Source organism: Corythoichthys intestinalis, chromosome 3 (genome assembly GCF_030265065.1).
Source record: "Corythoichthys intestinalis isolate RoL2023-P3 chromosome 3, ASM3026506v1, whole genome shotgun sequence".
Classification (NCBI taxonomy): Eukaryota; Metazoa; Chordata; class Actinopteri; order Syngnathiformes; family Syngnathidae; genus Corythoichthys; species Corythoichthys intestinalis.
Genome location: NC_080397.1, coordinates 64,344,913 through 64,363,295, shown reverse-complemented (window position 1 = coordinate 64,363,295; position 18,383 = coordinate 64,344,913). Strand labels below are relative to the sequence as shown.

The following is an 18,383-nucleotide window of genomic DNA, read 5'->3' as shown; positions in this document are numbered from 1 at the left end:
ATTACCAATAAATTCATATTATTTTAAAAATTGAATTTTATTTTTGTTTCATATTGCGCGCAATATAAAACGTGAGCTTTGTCACCAATTTGTAAGGGCATATGTCACTATTTGTAAGATTAACAATGGCCTTGGGTTGACGGGTATGCAAAGAACACAGGAAAGAGGGATTTTAAGGTCATTTTTATCATCTCTGTGGATCCTTTAAAAAAAAAAAAACAGTTGAAGGGCTTAGGGAGTGGTTCTTAACTGGGGTTTGATCGAACCCCAGGGGTTCGGTGAAGGTTAAGAAACGCAGAGCCCTATTTTGTACGCTGACTAAATCAAGGCAAAGTGGCGTTTTAGACCAGGTTTTGGACTGGTTAGTCTCCAATTTACAGGCTTTATTCCAATTATTTCAACTGCTAATCCTCTATCTGATGGAAGGAGAACCTGGTTTGCTCAGTGGAAGGTTGACCCTTACTTGGTATGAGGAAGTACAACAGACCTATGAGTGGTGTGCACTGTGTTGACAATTAAAAAAAAAAAAAAAAAACAACAACAACATTTGCGTCACATTTTATGCCATGAAAATAGTATATGAGGCAAGGATGTGATAGAATGAGAATATCGTCATGAAAACAAAAATACCGTATTGTCCCCAATATAAGACGGCCCTGATTATAAGACACCCTCTTTTTCAAGACTCAAGTTTAAAAAAAGACTTTTTGAACACCAAATGAATTTTTATACAGAACGTAATTACAGTACATCCGAAACTAATGATTAAAACAATATATTGGTGTCAGGAAATGCTGGGCAGGCGTGTGTGTGTGGACCCAAACGCAGGAAACAAAAATGCAAGGCAGGAGGCAGATGGCGATGAACTAAAAAAAAAACTTTTAATGATAACTAACAAAATCACAAAGTACAAACAAAAGGGCTAGGGCTCAAAAGGCAATGTTCAAACAAAACTTACTTAAGCGAAGGGACGGGTACACGAGGACTTGGACGGGGCTTGACTTGAACGTTGACGTAGACACGGACATTGACATAGACATAGACAATGACGCAACAAGGAGTGACAAGAAACTGGGTCATTATATACGCAGACAAGGGGTAACGAGACGAGGAACAGCTGGGTAACACAGATTGCAGGATACACTGGGAAAACACACAGAGGTGAGAGCAATGGGTAATCACAGGGACAAGTCACACAAGGAGAAAACCAACACAAAACCTAACAATTGGAGAGAAAAAGCATGTTATTTTGCCTCATTCAAATCTTAATATCTGAACATTTAAATATGTAAACTAAAGTGCAATCACATTCGTAAATGAATGGCTTCTGGTTTTTGAAATGTAAATAAACCAATCTATTGTGATAAAACAACTAAATTGCAATAACGGCATTAACCATCAAAGTGATGTCTAACTGTAACTGTAGTCTTGAAACAAATCTGAATAAGGAAAAACATTGCAATAAAATATTGCAAACTGGTTAAACTTGAGAGTAGCTGAGATTTGTCATGACAGAACATCGCTTCAATGATATCTGGCGCCATCTAGCGTCATGAATGGGGATAATGTCTAGACCGTGAATATAAGACGACCCCCTCTTTTTCAGTCTTATTTCAATGCAAAAACACCGTCTTATATTCGGGCCAATACAGTTGAAACGGTGTGAAATAAATCGAGTCCAATTTCATTTTCCAATGTGAAAAGCAAATCAAAAGGTAAAATTACGAACGAGTTCTGTTCTTACGCAGGCGACATAACCCGAATTTCCACTTAGTAGCGTATTCAATGAAATATGGGTTGAACATGATTGGCGAATCGTTGTATTCTGTTTCATTTATGTTTAACACAACAACCCATCTTCATTGGAACAGGGGTTGTAATTTTAGGGACATGTTTTCTGATACTTTTGAGTATGTCTACAAAGTAAAAGGGTTTTCAGACGCTGAACTGAAACCCACACCAATTTTCGTAAAAATGGCTACTGAAAAACAGAGTGGTAGACTTTCATTACATTTGGGACCCTGGCTGTTTTGTGGGTTTTATTTGTGATTTACCCACCAAATTTCACATCACTTTTGGTTAATCCAGGGGTATCCAACTGGAGAACCCCTATCCATCTTGTTTTCCATGTCCCCCTCCTTTAACACGCCTGAATCAAATGATCAGCTCATCAGCAGGAGCCTGATAACGATCCGGATTATTTGAGTGAGGTGTGTTGGAGGAGGGAGACATGGATACCCCTGGGTTAAGCACTAACCAGGAGCCGTTTGCCTGACCGGAGTTGTGATGTTTCAGAACGAGCAGGGTCACGACGAGGAGTCCGGCGATGAGTTCGAGGAGATGAACTTGTCGCTGCTGTCCGCCCGCAACTTCCCGCGCAAGGCCAGCCAGACCAGCATCTTCCTGCAGGAGTGGGACATCCCCTTTGAGCAGTTGGAGATCGGAGAGATGATCGGCAAAGGCCGCTTCGGCAAAGTTTTTCACGGCCGCTGGCACGGCGAGGTGGCCATCCGCCTCATCGACATCGAACGGGACAACGAGGATCAGCTCAAGGCCTTCAAGCGTGAGGTGATGGCCTACCGCAACACGCGCCACGAGAACGTGGTCCTCTTCATGGGCGCCTGTATGAGTCCGCCACACCTGGCCATTATTACCAGGTACCTGATAAAACATTTGAAGTGATAATCAATACCCTTATTTCTTATGTATCAGATGCACTCCTGTACCGGTAGTCCCCGGGTTACGAACGAGTTCCGTTCCTACGCTGGCGACGCAAGCCAAATTTCTCCCCGAGTCGGAATTAACACTTTAAGTACCCAATAAACATGAAGAAGCCTTTTTATTGCTCAATTTAATTTTTTTCGTATGGCTGTGTCAAGCCAATCTCCTGCCTGGACAGCTCCAACGCTGCCATCCTACCTGCCTCTCTCGCACTTTGCTGATGTGCTTGCAGCATGGATTCCAATTTGGGAGACTTGAGAATTCAGACCGCAGCCACATTCTGGAAAAATGTGGCTCAGATCAGATTTTAACCACATACGGAATGAAATGAGTGGTATGAAAAAGTATCTGAATCTTTTAGAATTTCTCACATTTCTGCATAAAATCACCATCAAATGTAATCTGATCTTTTTCAAAACACACAGATGTAAGAACAGTGTCTGCTTTAACTAAAACCACCTTAACATTTATAGGTTTTCATATTTTAATAAGGATAGCATGCAAACAATGACAGAAGGGGGGGGGGGGGGGGTTAGTAAGTGAACCCTCTGCCTAAGGAGACTTAAAGAGCAGTTGAAACCAATTTTTACCAAACAATTTAAGTCAGGTGTGTGCCCAATCACTGATGAGTGCTTTAAAGCTGCCCTGCCCATGATAAAACACCCACCTGGTAAGAAATGTCGTGATGAGAAGCATCGTCTGATGTGCATCATGGCTCGGTCAAAAGAGCTGTCTGAAGACCTGCGACCAAGGATTGTTAATTTGTATAAACCTTGAAAAGGATACAAAGCCATCTCTAAAAGTCTGGATGTTCATCAATTGACAGTCAGAGAAGTTGTCTATAAATTGAGAGAGTTTGGCACTGTTGCTTCTCTCCCAAGGAGTGGCCGTCCACCAAAGATGAGTTCAGCGCAGAATACTCAGAGAGGTAAAAAAGAACCCTAGAGTGTCTGCTAAAGACTTGCAGAAATCACTGGCACAGTCCATTATCTCTGTGCACACATCAACCATATTTAAAACTATGGCCAAGAATGGTGTTCATGGGACGACTCCACGGAAGAAGTTGTCTAAAAAAAACATTGTTGCTCGTTTAATGTTCGCAAAAAGGCACTTGGACACTCCAAGGAAGTTTTGGCAAAATATTTGGTGGACTGATGAAACCAAAATTGAATTGTTTGGGAGTAACACACAACGTCCTGCCTGGAGGAAAAATGGAACAGCTCCCCACCGTGAAGAATGGTGGAGAGAGCATCAGGATTTGGGGCTGTTTTGCTGCCCCTAGGCCTGGACAACTTGCAATTATTAATGGAAGAATGAATTCAAAATGTTTTGCAGGAAAACCTGAGGCCGTCTGTCAGACAGTTGAAGCTAAAAAAAAAAAAAAAGGACGGGTACTGCAACAAGACAATGATCAATGAATGATGAAGTAAATCAACTTCAGAATGGTTTCAGAAGAACAAACTACATGTTCTGGAGTGGCCAAGTCTAAATTTAGACTTGAACCCCATTGAGATGCTATGGCATGACCTAAAGACAGCGATTCATGCCAAACATCCCAGGAATTTGACTCAACTGTTTTGTAGGAAAGAATGGGCCAAGACTAGTCCTGATCGATACACCAGACTGATCTGCAGCTAGAGAAAGCATCTGGTTGAAGTTATTGCTGCCAAAGGGGAGGGGGGGGGGGCACAAAATATTAAATGTGCTGGTTCACTTATTTATTTCCCCCCTTCTTTCATTGTTTGCATAATTTCCTCATTAAATATGAGAACCTATAAATGTTTGGGTGGTTGGAGTTGAAGCAGACACCACTTTTTTTTATCTGTGGGATTTTGACAAAATCAGATCACATTTGATGGTGATCTCATGCAGAAATGTAAGAAATTCCGAAAGGTTAAGATACTTTTTCCTACCACTGTAGATCGGATTTGAAATGGTCCACTTCTATGCAACTTGTCCCGTTGTTCAGACCGTCAAATGAATGCCTTTCTCGAGTCGGAAAGACACCGGAAAAATGTGTGCATTCAGACCTAGCACGTGTCACATTTTCATCTTGGTTTCATATCGTCAGACGAAAACTGGTGTTCGTTTCGTTACGTTTTAGTTTCCGAAGACATGTTTTTAGCTCGTTCTTGTCACGACAAAATTAGTTCGTCGAGGAAATATTTTCGTCATCGTTGACGAAAACAAAAATGCCTTAAACATTATGTTGCGTTTACATGTACAATAGTTGCATACGTACAGTACATGGCAAGTCGTTACATAATGCCGTAAGATCGTGTTTGTGTATCTTGCAGGCTTTTGTTGATGATTAGTATGCATGAATTGCTTGCTTGGGGTCTTTTTTTATTTTCTTTGCTCACCTGTGTGGCACAGCCGGGGTCGGGGGACAGGAAGCGGGGGGGTTGCAAGTTCTTCAGGTGCATGCCAAGGGCAGCCTTTCTATTAATACTCGTGGTGACAAGTTGCTCAAGCAGTCAAACACTTTGTCCAAATTCCCTTTGGAGTTTGGCTGATGATGTGCTATGGTGGGTTTTGTTGACATTTTTGGCTGATGAAAGAATGTTATCCATTTTTTTCTCCTCCGTTTGCTTTTATTTGAATATTGACTTGCATATTCTTTGTTTTATTTAATTATTTTATTTAGTTTATCATTTCACATTTCCCCTCTCTCCAGCCTGTGCAAAGGCAGAACACTTTACTCAGTGGTGCGAGACGTCAAGGTCGTCCTGGATGTCAACAAGACACGACAAATCGCACAAGAGATGGTCAAGGTAATGTAACACAACGGCGATAGTATGACCCTAGTATTTCCCAAATGCTATAGATTTAACACTATTAAGACCTTGGAGCTGGGTCAAGTGAGCCAAGGGATTGTCCAACATGGTCCCATACCCACTTCACTTGACTGTCGGAAACAAATGTAATAGACATGTGTCCTTGGCATGGACGTGCATAGCCGTCAATGGCATGGCCTGACTTGGGTGACAGTTGAATGTCAATGCGCTGTAATATAAAGTGTATGGTCAAAAATTACAACCACACATTGGAAAATTTGGAAGTTAATAGCCCTATATGGCATGGCCTTACTTGGGTGCCAGTTGAATGTCAATGCGCTGTAATGGTAAGTGTATCGTCAAAAATCAGGCCACACATGTTTTTCTGCCATTTAAAATGAATGGAAAATTTGGACGTGCATCGCCGTCAATGGCATGGAGGTGCATGGCTTGCAAAAATGCCATATCCCCAAAAAACAATGCCGCATACAAAAAAATGACACATGGCAAAATCCATTTTGCCTCATACCAAAAATAAAAAGGCCAAATGGCAAAATCCATTTTGCCACATGGCAAATAATGCCACATGGCAAGAAATGCCACATGGCAAAAAAAAAATGACACATGGTTAAAAAATGCTACATGGCAATATCCAGTTTGCCAAATGACAAAAAATGCCACATGGCAAAATCCAGTTTGCCACATGGCAAAAAAAAAAGAAAAAAAGCCACATGGCAAAATCCATTTTGCCGCATGGCAAAAAAAAAAAAAAAAAAAAAGCCACATGGCGAAATCCATTTTGCCGCATAGCAAAAAAAAATAGATACATTAAAAAAAAAAAAGCCACATGGCAAAATCCATTTTGCCGCATGGAAAAAAAAGCGACTTGGCAAAATCCATTTTGCCTCATGGCAGAAAAAAAATGCCACATAACAAAACCCATTTTGCCACATGGCAAAAAAAAAAGTCACACGTCAAAATCAATTTTGCCACACGGAAAAAAAATGCCACATGGCAAAATCCATTTTTCCAAATGGCAAAAAATACCACTTTTGGTGCTTACTGTCTCTCCCAAAAATCTCCGTCTGTTCAACTAAAGCTGCTGTTCCAGTTACGCCCATTAAATGTCTCCTTTCCTACCACGCCCTACTCTTCTCTCCAGCTTCCCACAGGGAATGATGGCCCATCATTCAGTCAAAGCCATCAAAGTCTTGACAAAGGAGGCCAATTGTTGCCAGCAGAGTCGTCACCTTTGAATCTGATAAAAGGCTCTGGCTAGCCACAAAAATACCCGCCTACTGCCATTCACATGTACAATGTTTTCTGTGGGTGGTGGGGTGTGTCGGTGTGGCTGTCAGAATCATTGAGGATAAATAAGAAGTCTCCTTTTAAAAAGCTCACATTGCTTCAGTCTAGGCATGTGCCGGTCACCAATTTTAAGGTATACCGTGTTATGAAAACGTCAAGGTTTCACAACCGCTAAATTTTTCCGTCATATGGTCCCTACGGTATTACCTACTTTTTATGTCCTAAAAATGCAAGCCCCCCCCTGCCCCTCAAGTTGTTGAGTGTCAGAGAGCCAGTTGTGCTGCATGTTGGCTGGAGGACATGAAACACCTGAACTGTTTCCCCAATCGAAGAAAACAAAGTCGCTGGTGTGGGAATACTTCGGGTACAGGAAAGTTACAGACGGCCGTGGCTTAAAGGAGGAGGGCCAACCGACTTATAGTACATGTTTGCATGGGGGGCTAGTAAACGCTGTCATGAATGTTTCCCACTAGCAGTTTTTGTTCGATACCGATAGCTCCACGAGCCTGACAAGGATGAGCAGTTTTAAAAATGAATGAATGAATGATGAACTAATGTATTTTTCGTCTCTAGAACTATATATAGCTATCTATGACAAACCTCTTACACAAAGTGATTGAAGCAATCAATTACATTCTAAATGGCAGCATTCTTATTATGCTGTTGACAAACCAGCCAAACTAGTTCTTGAATTTATAAAGCCTGTCTGCAATTCAGGGATTGACAGTCAGAGGGAGGGGGAATACGAAGGAATTGGGAGGGAAAGAGGTAGAGATTAAGCTGAATAGACTCCCCCTACTGGTGTGTGGTACGGGTCATTTGACCCACCATGGCTGAAACGACAATTTTCTCACCCGAAGCCTAGTGGATGTTAAAGCAAATATACATTGGAGTAGATTTCCAGCAAAACCCCTGATCTCAACCCTATTGTGTGCATTTATGTGTTGCGCAGGGCATGGGCTACCTCCATGCAAAAGGCATCCTCCACAAGGATATGAAGTCCAGGAATGTCTTTTACGACAACGGAAAAGTCGTCATCACTGATTTTGGACTATTCACCATCTCGGGGGTCCTGCAGGCTGGCTGGTAGTTCATTTATAACTTTAGTTTTTTCCTGTGCAAGCTATACAATATACACTGCTGGCCAAAAGTATTGGCACCCCTGCAATTCAGTCGGATAATGCTCAATTTCTCCCAGAAAATGATTGCAATTACAAATTCTTTGGTAGTAATATATTCGTTTATTTTGCTTGCAATGAAATAAAAATCACTATCATTTTACACAAAACTCCAAAAAGGGGCCAGACAAAAGTATTGGCATCCTCAGCCTAATACTTGCTAGCACAACCTTCAGACACAATTACTGCAAACAACCGCTTCTGGTATCAATCAGTGAGTTTCTTACAATGCTCTGCTGGAATTTTAGACCATTCTTCTTTGGCCTACTGCACCAGGTCTCTGAGATTTGAAGGGTGCCATTTTCAGATCTTTCCACAGGTGTTCTACGGGATTCAGGTCCGGACTCATTGCTGGCCAGTCTCCAGTGCTTTCTCTCAAACCATTTTCTAGTGCTTTTTGAAGTGTCTTTTGGGTCATTGTCTTGCAGGAAAACCCATGACCGCTGAGGGAGACCCAGATAGTCTTCTGGAGTCCAGGTAGTCTTCAGACTTCATAATGCCATGCACACGGTCAAGCAGTCCAGTGCCAGAGGCAACAAGGCAACACCCAAAACTCAGGGAACCTCCGCCATGTTTGACTGTGGGGACCGTGTTTGTTTCTTTGAAGGCCTTGTTTTTTTCCTATCAACTCCCTGTTGATGCCTTTTCCCAAAAAGCTCTACTTTTGCCTCATCTGACCAGAGAACATTCTTCCAAAACGTGTTTGGCTTTCTCAGGTAAGTTTTGGCAAACTCCAGCCTGGCTTTATGTCTCTGGGTCAGAAGTGGGGTCTTCCTGGGTATCCTACCATTGAGTCGAGATGTTGACACTGTTGTACCCTCGGACTGCGGGACAGCTTGAACTTGTTTGGATGTTAGTTGAGGTTCTTTATTCACCATCCGCTCAATCTTTCTCTCGTCTATTTTTCTTTTCCGTCCACATCTAGGGAGGTTAGCCCCAGTGCCATGGGTTTACACTTATTGATGACACTGCGCATGGTAGACACAGGAACATTCAGGTCTTTGGAGATGGACTTGTAGCCTTGAGATTACCAATGCTTCCTCACAATTTTGCTTCTCAAGTCCTCAGACAGTTCTTTGGTCTTCTTTCTTTTCTCCACGCTCAATGTGGTACACACAAGGACACAGGACCGAGGTTGAGTCAACTTTAATCCATTTTAACTGGCTGCGAGTGTGATTTGGTTCTTGCCACCACCTGTTATGTGCCACAGGTATGTAACAGGCGCTGTTAATGACACAAATTACAGAAGCGTCACATGATTTTTCAAAGGGTGCCAATACTTTTGTCCGTCCCATTTTCGGAGTTTGTGTAAAATGATAATGATTTAACTTTTTTTCCATTCTCTTTTGTGTTTTGTCATCGCAAGCAAAACCATTAAAGACATTACTACCAATTGTAATCATTTTCCGGGAGATATTGAGCATCATCTGACAGAATTGTAGGGGTGCCATTACCTTTGGCCAGCAGTGTAAAGTTTTTTTTTTTTTTTTTTTAATAAATAAAAAATGTGTCCACGTAGTCGGAGAGAAGACAAGTTGAGGATCCCGAGCGGCTGGTTGTGTCACCTTGCTCCAGAAATCATCCAGCAGCTCTCTCCGGAGACCGAGGAGGACAAGCTGCCGTTCTCCAAGCAGTCCGACGTCTTTGCATTTGGGTAGGCCGCGTAGCCGCATGGTCGCTATGCAGCTTTAATGTAATGTTGCCACATAAAATAAATTAAATCTAATTCTGATAATTATTTTCATACATTGAAGCAAGTTTTACTTAAAAAAAAAATGTCGGACTCAAGTATTGACAGCAAAAGGCCCCTAAAAATAGTTAGTTATGCAAAAGGTCTTTTTGACCGCTATGCCCTGCCTATTGTGGCTGCAGGAGGTCACACTTGAGTGGTCTAAAAATACCCAGCACTCATAAATATGCAAAAGTGGGACAGTGGGCTCAGTAAGGGGGTTGAAAGGTCATCTCTTGGTGGCTCCATTATCCTTTTTTGAAGCCCCTTTTACACTTAACCCTTTTCCCGTGATGCTGTTGCGTATAAAAAAAGCATCATTACGTCGCGACCTGAGCGTCCGTCAGCCTCGCTCACCACTTCTTCCTGTCTGTGTCCGTTTCATCCCATGATCTCGCTCTGTGTCCGCGCAGCACCATCTGGTTTGAGTTGCACGCTCGCGAGTGGCCTTACAAGAGTCAGCCCGCGGAGGTCATCATGTGGCAGGTGGGCAGCGGCGTCAAACCCAGCTTCGCGCATGCCGGCATGGGCAAGGAGATCCTGGTGAGGCCCTGGTCTTTGTCTCATGACCAAGTCACTAATATGTTACATGAATGGATGGACCATGGGAACTTACAGTGGTTTGAAAAAGTATGTGAACCTTTTGGAATTTGTCACATTTCTGCATAAAATCACCATTAAATGTGATCTGATCTTTGTCAAAATCATACAGAAGAAGAAACAGTGTCTGTTTTAATGAAAACAACCCAAACATTTATTGGTTTTCATATTTTAATGAGGATAGCATGCAAACGATGACAGCAGGGGAAAAAATAAGTACATGAACCCTCTGCCTAAAGAGCAATTGAAACAAATTTCTACCAAACATTTTAAGTCAGGTGTGCCCAATCACTGATGAGTGGTTTAAACCTACCCTGGCCACTATAAAAAACACACCTGGTAAGAATTGTCTGATGTGCATCATGGCTCTGGCAAAACAGCTGTCTGAAGACCTGCGATCAAGTATAGTTGATTTTTACAGTATAAAGCTGGGAAAGGATACAAAACCATCTCTAAAAGTCTGGACGTTCATCAATCGACAGATAAGTTGTCTACAAATGAAGAGAGTTTGGCACTGTTGCACTGAAAACCCGAAGTCGTCTGTCAGACAGTTGAAGCTAAAAAGAGGATGGATGCTACAACAAGACAATGATCAATGAATGATGAAGTCAATCAACTTCAGAATGGTTTCAGAAGAACAAAATACATGTTCTGGAGTGGCCAAGTCAAAGTCCAGACTTAAACCCCATTGAGATGCTGTAGCATGACCTCAAGACAGCGATTCATGCCAGACATCGCAGGAATCTGATTGAACTACAGCAGTTTTGTAGAGAAGAATGGGCCAAGATTAGTCCTGATCGATGTGCCAGACTGATTTGCAGCTGCAGGAAGTGTCTGGTTGAAGTTATTGCTGCCAAAGTGAGGGGGGGGGGGGCACAAAATATTAAATGCGATGTTCACTTACGTACTTATTTCCCCCCCTTCTGTCATTGTTTGCATACTATCCTCAATAAAATATGAAAAACCTATAAATGTTTGGGTGGTTTGAGTTAAAGCAGAGACTTTTTTCATCTGTGTGATTTTGACAAAGATCAGATCACATTTGATGGTGATTTTATGCACAAATGCGAGAAATTTGAAAGCTTCAGATACTTTTTCATACCACTGTATTCCCTTCTTTTTTTGTAAAATGCTGAAACAACACACAGTAACAAATAACTATATGAGAAAAATCATAATAATTATATATGTTAAAAATAATTGTACTACAGTTAATCCCAGGGTTATGACGCCCCGACTTACGTGATTTCGACTTTACAACGCAGAGTCTCGTTCGCCATTTTGTCTCCAATTCTTATTTTTTTCCAGTGGCATAAACAGTACCTTGTTGTACAACACAGTGTCTTATTTTTTATTTTATTAATATGACTGTTCCACCCTTTGGCGAAATGCATATTTGATTATAATGTTGACATGAAAACTCACTGGTTTACAGCATTTGCAAACGATGCCCCCCCCCCCAAAAAAATGAAAATATCTATTATTGACACCACATGCATGACGAAAACAGAAGACTACAGTTTAGTACTGCGACAATTAATCGATTCACTCGAGTATTCGATTAGAAAAAAAAAATCTAAATTTTGCTGCTTCGCGTATTCGTTTAATTAAAGTGGTGTTGTAATGGTTTATTTTGAAAGTTTTTGCATTTAGTTTAATTGATTTTGGTGGATACACTGCCGTCTAGTCTGCCTCATTTCACATAACTGAATCCAGCTGCTCCATGTTAAAACCAACATAAGCCAAGCTTTTGTTTGAGCTAATGTTTTTTAAGGTATCCATAATTTAGTTTATTGGTATATTTAGCTGTTTTTTTTTTGTGTGTGTGTGTGTGGGAATATGTGTTTGAACCATTTGTTCAGAGCGCTGTAAAAAAAAAAAAAAAAAAAAATGTCTTAGCGTTTTAAGCTAGCGGACTTTTGCTATGTAAGTTAGCCATTGTTCTATTGTTGTACATAGATCCTTATTTATTTGTTTTTCTTATACCGTTTGAGGCTCAGTTCAGGTATTTTAATTTCTCATGTTCCTTATCAGATTACTCGATTATTCCAACTGACAAGTTCACCGATAAGTTGACTACTAAAACAATCGATAGCTGCAGCCCTACAACAGTTAGTCCTCAGGTTATGACTTAACCGACTTACATGATTTCGACTTTATCACGCCAGTCTTGTCCGCGATTTTGTCTCTATAATGTATTTTTTTTTTAAATAATATAGACTTTTGTTATGTGATGCAAACACCAAAAATCCCGCAATCAGTTCTTCAGGACAGTCCAGAACAAATGGCAACGTCCAAACACACCCTTATTCCGGCCCACAGCCCGCTCCGCGAGAGCCTTCAAAAGCATTGAATGTTTAACTAATCGTTGTGATTTTTCTCGGGAACCTTTTGTCGACTTGTGATATGGTTACATTGGAACGAGTCTGCCTCCTGGCCTGAGTCTGTTTCTGATTTGCCTTGCCGTTTGATCGCTGTCGACGTGAATAAATTATCAACTTGTGCTTCAAAGCCTTTTTCCAGCTTTCAAAATGGAGTCGGTACAAGGGTTTAAGACTATGATGAATGCGCGGAGTTTGGCCTTTTGGCCGGGTTGTCGGGGTCTCGCCGGCCCGGGTCGTTGGAGCTGTGCCAGCGCGGGTCCGGCGGTTCGGCTGGCGTGATTTTGGCAGTCTGGCCAAAAGCTCAGATTCATACCGCACGTGAGTAAGAGCACATGTACGCACAAAGAAGAACGTATTTGCGCACACGAAGAAGTCGCTCAGCAGAGTAAGAGAGGGCAAGAGGAGAAAGATTTCAGCTTAGCTAACTGTCTAGCTAGGATTTAGCTCCAATGTCTTGGCGAGGGCTGTACAATGATGTATAATATATGTTTTTGGATAGTTATTTTGACATTTAGGGGGGAATTAGGGGTACTTCAAGGGTTAATTCCGACTTGCGCGGAAATTGGTGTTACACCGCCATCGTAGGAACGGAACTCGTTCATAACCCGGGGACTACCTGTAGTTATCTGAACACTTTGAATCAGTCCAAAAATTCAAGGTAATGTCTCCCCATCTCTGGTCCATAATAACTTAATACACTCATCCATTTCAATTCCACCACTTACACGTGTGCCGTATTGACGTTTATGTCCGTCCCCCTTGCAGGACATTTTACTGCTGTGTTGGGCGTTTGAGCAGGATGAGCGGCCGAGCTTCTCCAAGCTAGTGGAGCTTCTTGAAAAACTGCCCAAGCGCAACCGCCGCCTTTCGCATCCGGGACACTTCTGGAAGTCGGCCGAGTACGTCAAATGAGTTAAATGCCGCCCTCCCCTCGCTGGCCAACAACGACACAACAAAACAACCCATTCCTGTCCTTGAGCAGTTACACTGTTTAAAAAAAAAGTGAGTAGAACTTGAAATTTGACATCAGCCTATTTCGCTTGAAGTTTTGATGGAACCTTTGCAAAGTCAAGTAAACTCCAAACTTTAAGTAAGCTGAACTTATCATGTTAAGTAAGCAATGTTTAAGCAAACTGAATTGATGTAGTTTCACTACATACCTGTATACAGTATATGGCGGAAAACACAGACAAGACTGAAAAAGCAGTTTCTGCTCTCTCCCACTCCTCTTTAAAAGAAACTGCTGTATTTTAAGTAGGCCTGAACGATATTGGAAAAAACTATTGCTGCGATTTTTTGGGGGGTTGCAATATATTGCGATATTATATTGCGATATTAAAAAAAAAAATATATATATATATATATTTTTTTTTAAATAATATATATATATATATATATTTTTTTTTTGCATTGGAAAAAGATACATATTATACATATATTAGACATGTTTTTTCAAAATGTTCCCCCTAAAATATGCTTTAAAAAATGTATATGGCCAACTTTAAAAAATGATTCACTTGCATATTTTAAATTTTTAAACAAATTACGTCACAATGAAAAATATGGCGTCTGTAAAAAAGTCACGGATATCTACCTCATAACTTTCGCTAAATTGTATTTTTTTGTTACTGTCGCATTTTCCCTGCTATGTTAGATGATAAATACCTTATCCGAAAAAAAAAGAAAAGTTGGGGGGAAAAAAAACGTTTAAAAGGGTAAATATATGAAAAAGAAAATCTCGACCACTCCTTGATGTCTGCGATTTCTGCATTGCGACCCCTGTTATAGTACCATGTTTCACCCATAAAATAAAATGAAATAATCCAGCTGCGGCCAGTCACAGCTGTGTCTTGACGCTCAGTGATACATGCGACATGGAGTTTTTGGATCGAAACAAGATAAGTACGCGATAATATCTTGTTAAAGTCATGGTGTCTGTAATTCTGCTCTCGCATGCTCTCACCTCCAGCTAGGGTTTTGCTGTTTAAAAAACATTTTTTTTTTTTTTTAAATGTCCTCCTGTTAAAAATGTTTCTTCCCCCAGAAAGTTGAGATTTTAAGCTTTCCAATCATGTACCACGTGCAGATCATCGAATCATTTTTAAACAAGAATAATGTACTGTAGTAGAAAAATGCTTTGCTTTATTTAATGCTTCTGTTTATCTACCTTGGCTGCAGAATCACTTCTAGTGTTTATTTCCAGGACACAACACAACAGGTGTACCAAGCATACCCATTCGTCAGAACACCGGCTGTCCCCAACGTTTCCACGCACACACATTCATTCCAGCGCACGCTTCCTTCATGCAACACGTGCTTAACAAGTTAAACGACGACTGAAAGATGCGGTGTGATTGAAGTTCGCCTCTGTGGCAAGATTAAACACAACCATCGTTAACTTTAATAAGCAAGTGCGCAGAGGAACAGAGACCTAGGAGAGGAAGGGAGGGGGAGAGGGAGGTTGTGTGAGTGTCACTAAAGCGATCAGCTCAGGACAGAGAAAGCATGGAGCAACATACATTTGTGGATTAAAAAAAATAAAACTATCGCACGTCCTTGCGATGGGACTATTGCACATGTGCACATCGCGATGGCGATGTTTAAACGATATATCGTTCAGGCCTAATTTTAAGCCAAAACAACTGTTGTGTTTGATAGAACAATAGCTCTATATGCTGCAATAGCAGATTCATCGCTCATTAAGCCCCCGAACTGTATTCCATTTGTCCGTCTTACCCTGGAAACCCCCGTTTACAGACGTTACGCAACTGTTTTTGTTTCAACCCAGCCATAAAAAGAAGGTAATTAATGATATTTATTATTCAAAATGTATGTCATTTTTGGTTTAGAAACATTAATTGATGTCTAATATTTTGTTTAAAAAAAAAACAACAACTTAAAAAAATTATTCACTCGCATATTCTAAACTTTTAAACAAATTACGTCACAATGAAAAAAATGGTGTCTGTAAAAAAGTCACAGATATCTACCTCTACCTAAAGTGGCTAGGACTTCTTGCCGGAACTCCCCGACATGAAGGTCGCCACGGAGCCAGAAATTTTATCTTCTTCTTTTTTTTTTTTTTTTTTTAACTACTTCTACTTCTTTTAAACTACTGAAATGCAGAAAAAAATGTTTTGGCACAGTTATTTCTATAACATACAAAAACTGATTTTCATTCAAAATTGTATTTTTTCAATGATTATTTTCATTTAAAAAAAAAAAAAAGCCCTCCTGTTCAAAATTTTTCTTCCCCCAGAAAACTGAGATTTTAAGCTTTACAAGGATGCATATCGGACAATTTTGAAAGTTGGCCAAATTGGGGGTCTCAGAGCGGAGCTGAGTGTTTTCCGCCATATTTAATTAATCCAAGCAGCATATGAACCTGGATCTCCTCGTTGGCTATGTTTACATGGATACGTTCATTGGGATTAAAAGCCTGAAAATGCTTCATGTACACCCCACATTTAGAATATTTTAACCTGATCCATATAGACGTAGATTTGTGTTTTTATTATTCAATCCAAAAAAAAAAAAAAAAAACCCAAAAACTTGCTTTAATCAAAATATGTATTTTCTATCAAAAACAAGTCCAAAACAATGTGTTTGAATGCAAAAACATATTTGAGACTAAAACAAAAGCATCTGAAAACTATTTTTCTTTGATTTTTTTTATTTTTTATTTTTTTATTGAAACAACTTTTTTTGATTGATGTTTTGAGTTTGGGCCACATTTTAAAAACAATCACTTCAATCAAAAAAATAAATCGAATCGTCGACTAAAACGAGACAAATTTGTCTGAGATTTCGTCGACTAAAATTAGAAGGGTTGCCGAACACAACAATGTATAAAGGGAATGTTGTCCATGTAAATGTAGTGCAATGTGTAGACAAGTAAGCTAAACATTCTATCTGACCATGTTATTCGGACAATTTAACATTGAAATTAGCACAACTTAAAATTTCAAATTCAGACTTCTTTTCAAGTTCTGCTTACTCTAATTTAAATTTTGCCACAAAACTTGATCTTTAAAGCGCAACTCTTTTGTTTTTCTTTTTTTTCCCCAAGTTAACTTGATGAATTACGAATACTGAAGTTACTGAAGCAAACTTTCGTATTTGAGTTGTGTTTGACTTCAAATCTCAAATTGGCATCATGAATGGGAAGGTTTTTTACAATGTTGTTTGGGTTGGGGGGATTGGGATGAATGTAACTGTTGTACAGTTCAGTGCGTGCCCGGCATCCATTTTCTCCACTCGATCATTGAAAAGCTTTAAATGGCCGCTTTTTTGCTTCTCTCTAGTTTTTTTTTTTTTTGTGCCGTACCTAAAGTGAATGTCAACAACTCCCTACGCCGACTTTGAAATGTCATTGCCACACAACTGATACGATGAATGCGTTTTTTTTTTTTAATTCATCATAATTTTCAGATAGAAAATTCCGAATTTTAATTAAGTCAACACCTCGGAACATGGGTTTTGAACTAGTTTCGCCTAACTTGGCACGCCACATTGATTGTTGCATATATTCGCTATGGGAAGGGTGTCAAACTCATTTTGGTTCGCGGGCCACATATATGCCAATTAGATCTCATGTAGGCCAGACTAGTTTATTTTGGGCCAAATAAGTTTGTCGCTATTCAATGTGAGTACCGACAGGATGTAATTTTTTTTTTTTTTTTAACGACAGTTTAGGTATGTGATGTGTTTCGGTGATTTTTTTTTTTTTTTTTTTTAAACAATGTTTATTAATACTTGATAATAATATTAGTACTAATAATAGTACTAATAATAATACTATTTTGAGTTATTTTGAGGGAACAATAAATTTGCGCTGCTATATAAGCTGTTCACTGACAACTTGTGTAAGAGTCCCATCTATGGTGGTCCCATGAAAAGATATACCGTATTGGCCCGAATATAAGACGGCCCCCTCTTTTTAAAGACTCAAGTTTGAAAAAAGACTTTTTGAACACCAAATGAATTTTTATACAGAAAATAATTACAGTACATCCGAAACAAAAGATTATAACAATATATTTGAGAGAAAAAGCATGTCATTTTGCTTCATTCAAATCTTAATATCTGAACGTTTAAATATGTAAACTAAAGTGCAGTCACATTCGTAAATGAATGGCTTCTGGTTTTTGAAATGTAAGTAAACCAATGTATTGTGATAAAACAACAAAATTGCAATAACTGCATTAACCATCAAAGTGAAGTGTAACTGTAACAAATCTGAATAAGGAAAAAAAATTGCAATAAAATAATACAAACTGGTTAAACTAAAAAGAGTAGCTGAGATCTGTCATGACAGAACATCGCTTCAATGATATCTGGTGCCATCTGGCGTCTTGAATGGGGAAAGTAGCCGAGATCTGTCATGACAGAACATTGCTTCAATGATATCTGGCGCCATCTAGCGTCGTGAATGGGTATAACGTCTAGACAGCGAATATAAGACGACCCCCTCTTTTTCAGTGTTATTTCAATGCAAAAAACACCGTCTTATATTCGGGCCAATACGGTATAAGCATTTTTCCCCCCTTTCTCATTAATGCTGAAACTTCCTCTTTTACTTGTCGAAACCACTATTTAATCACACAGGGATTGTCAACTATGGTGAATTTGTTGTTGCTACAATTGCACGCTTACGTTTCCTCTTTTTATTGAGTTGATTTGGTCA

General features: G+C 39.9%; 1 protein-coding gene across 3 annotated transcripts in view; it reads left to right on the top strand.

Annotated features, from left to right (window-relative positions):
- ksr2 (kinase suppressor of ras 2) overlaps nucleotides 1-17,429 on the top strand; it is a 156,790-nt gene extending 139,361 nt beyond the window's left edge. For all 3 annotated transcript variants that reach the window (XM_057833048.1, XM_057833049.1, XM_057833047.1), the window contains 6 exons: nucleotides 2,296-2,657; nucleotides 5,399-5,495; nucleotides 7,759-7,892; nucleotides 9,504-9,638; nucleotides 10,127-10,256; nucleotides 13,463-17,429. In XM_057833048.1, the coding sequence (XP_057689031.1) occupies nucleotides 2,296-2,657; nucleotides 5,399-5,495; nucleotides 7,759-7,892; nucleotides 9,504-9,638; nucleotides 10,127-10,256; nucleotides 13,463-13,609 (1,005 nt within the window). In that variant the 3' untranslated portion in view covers nucleotides 13,610-17,429. The remainder of the gene's footprint in view (nucleotides 1-2,295; nucleotides 2,658-5,398; nucleotides 5,496-7,758; nucleotides 7,893-9,503; nucleotides 9,639-10,126; nucleotides 10,257-13,462) is intronic.
- Nucleotides 17,430-18,383: the final 954 nt, after the last annotated feature.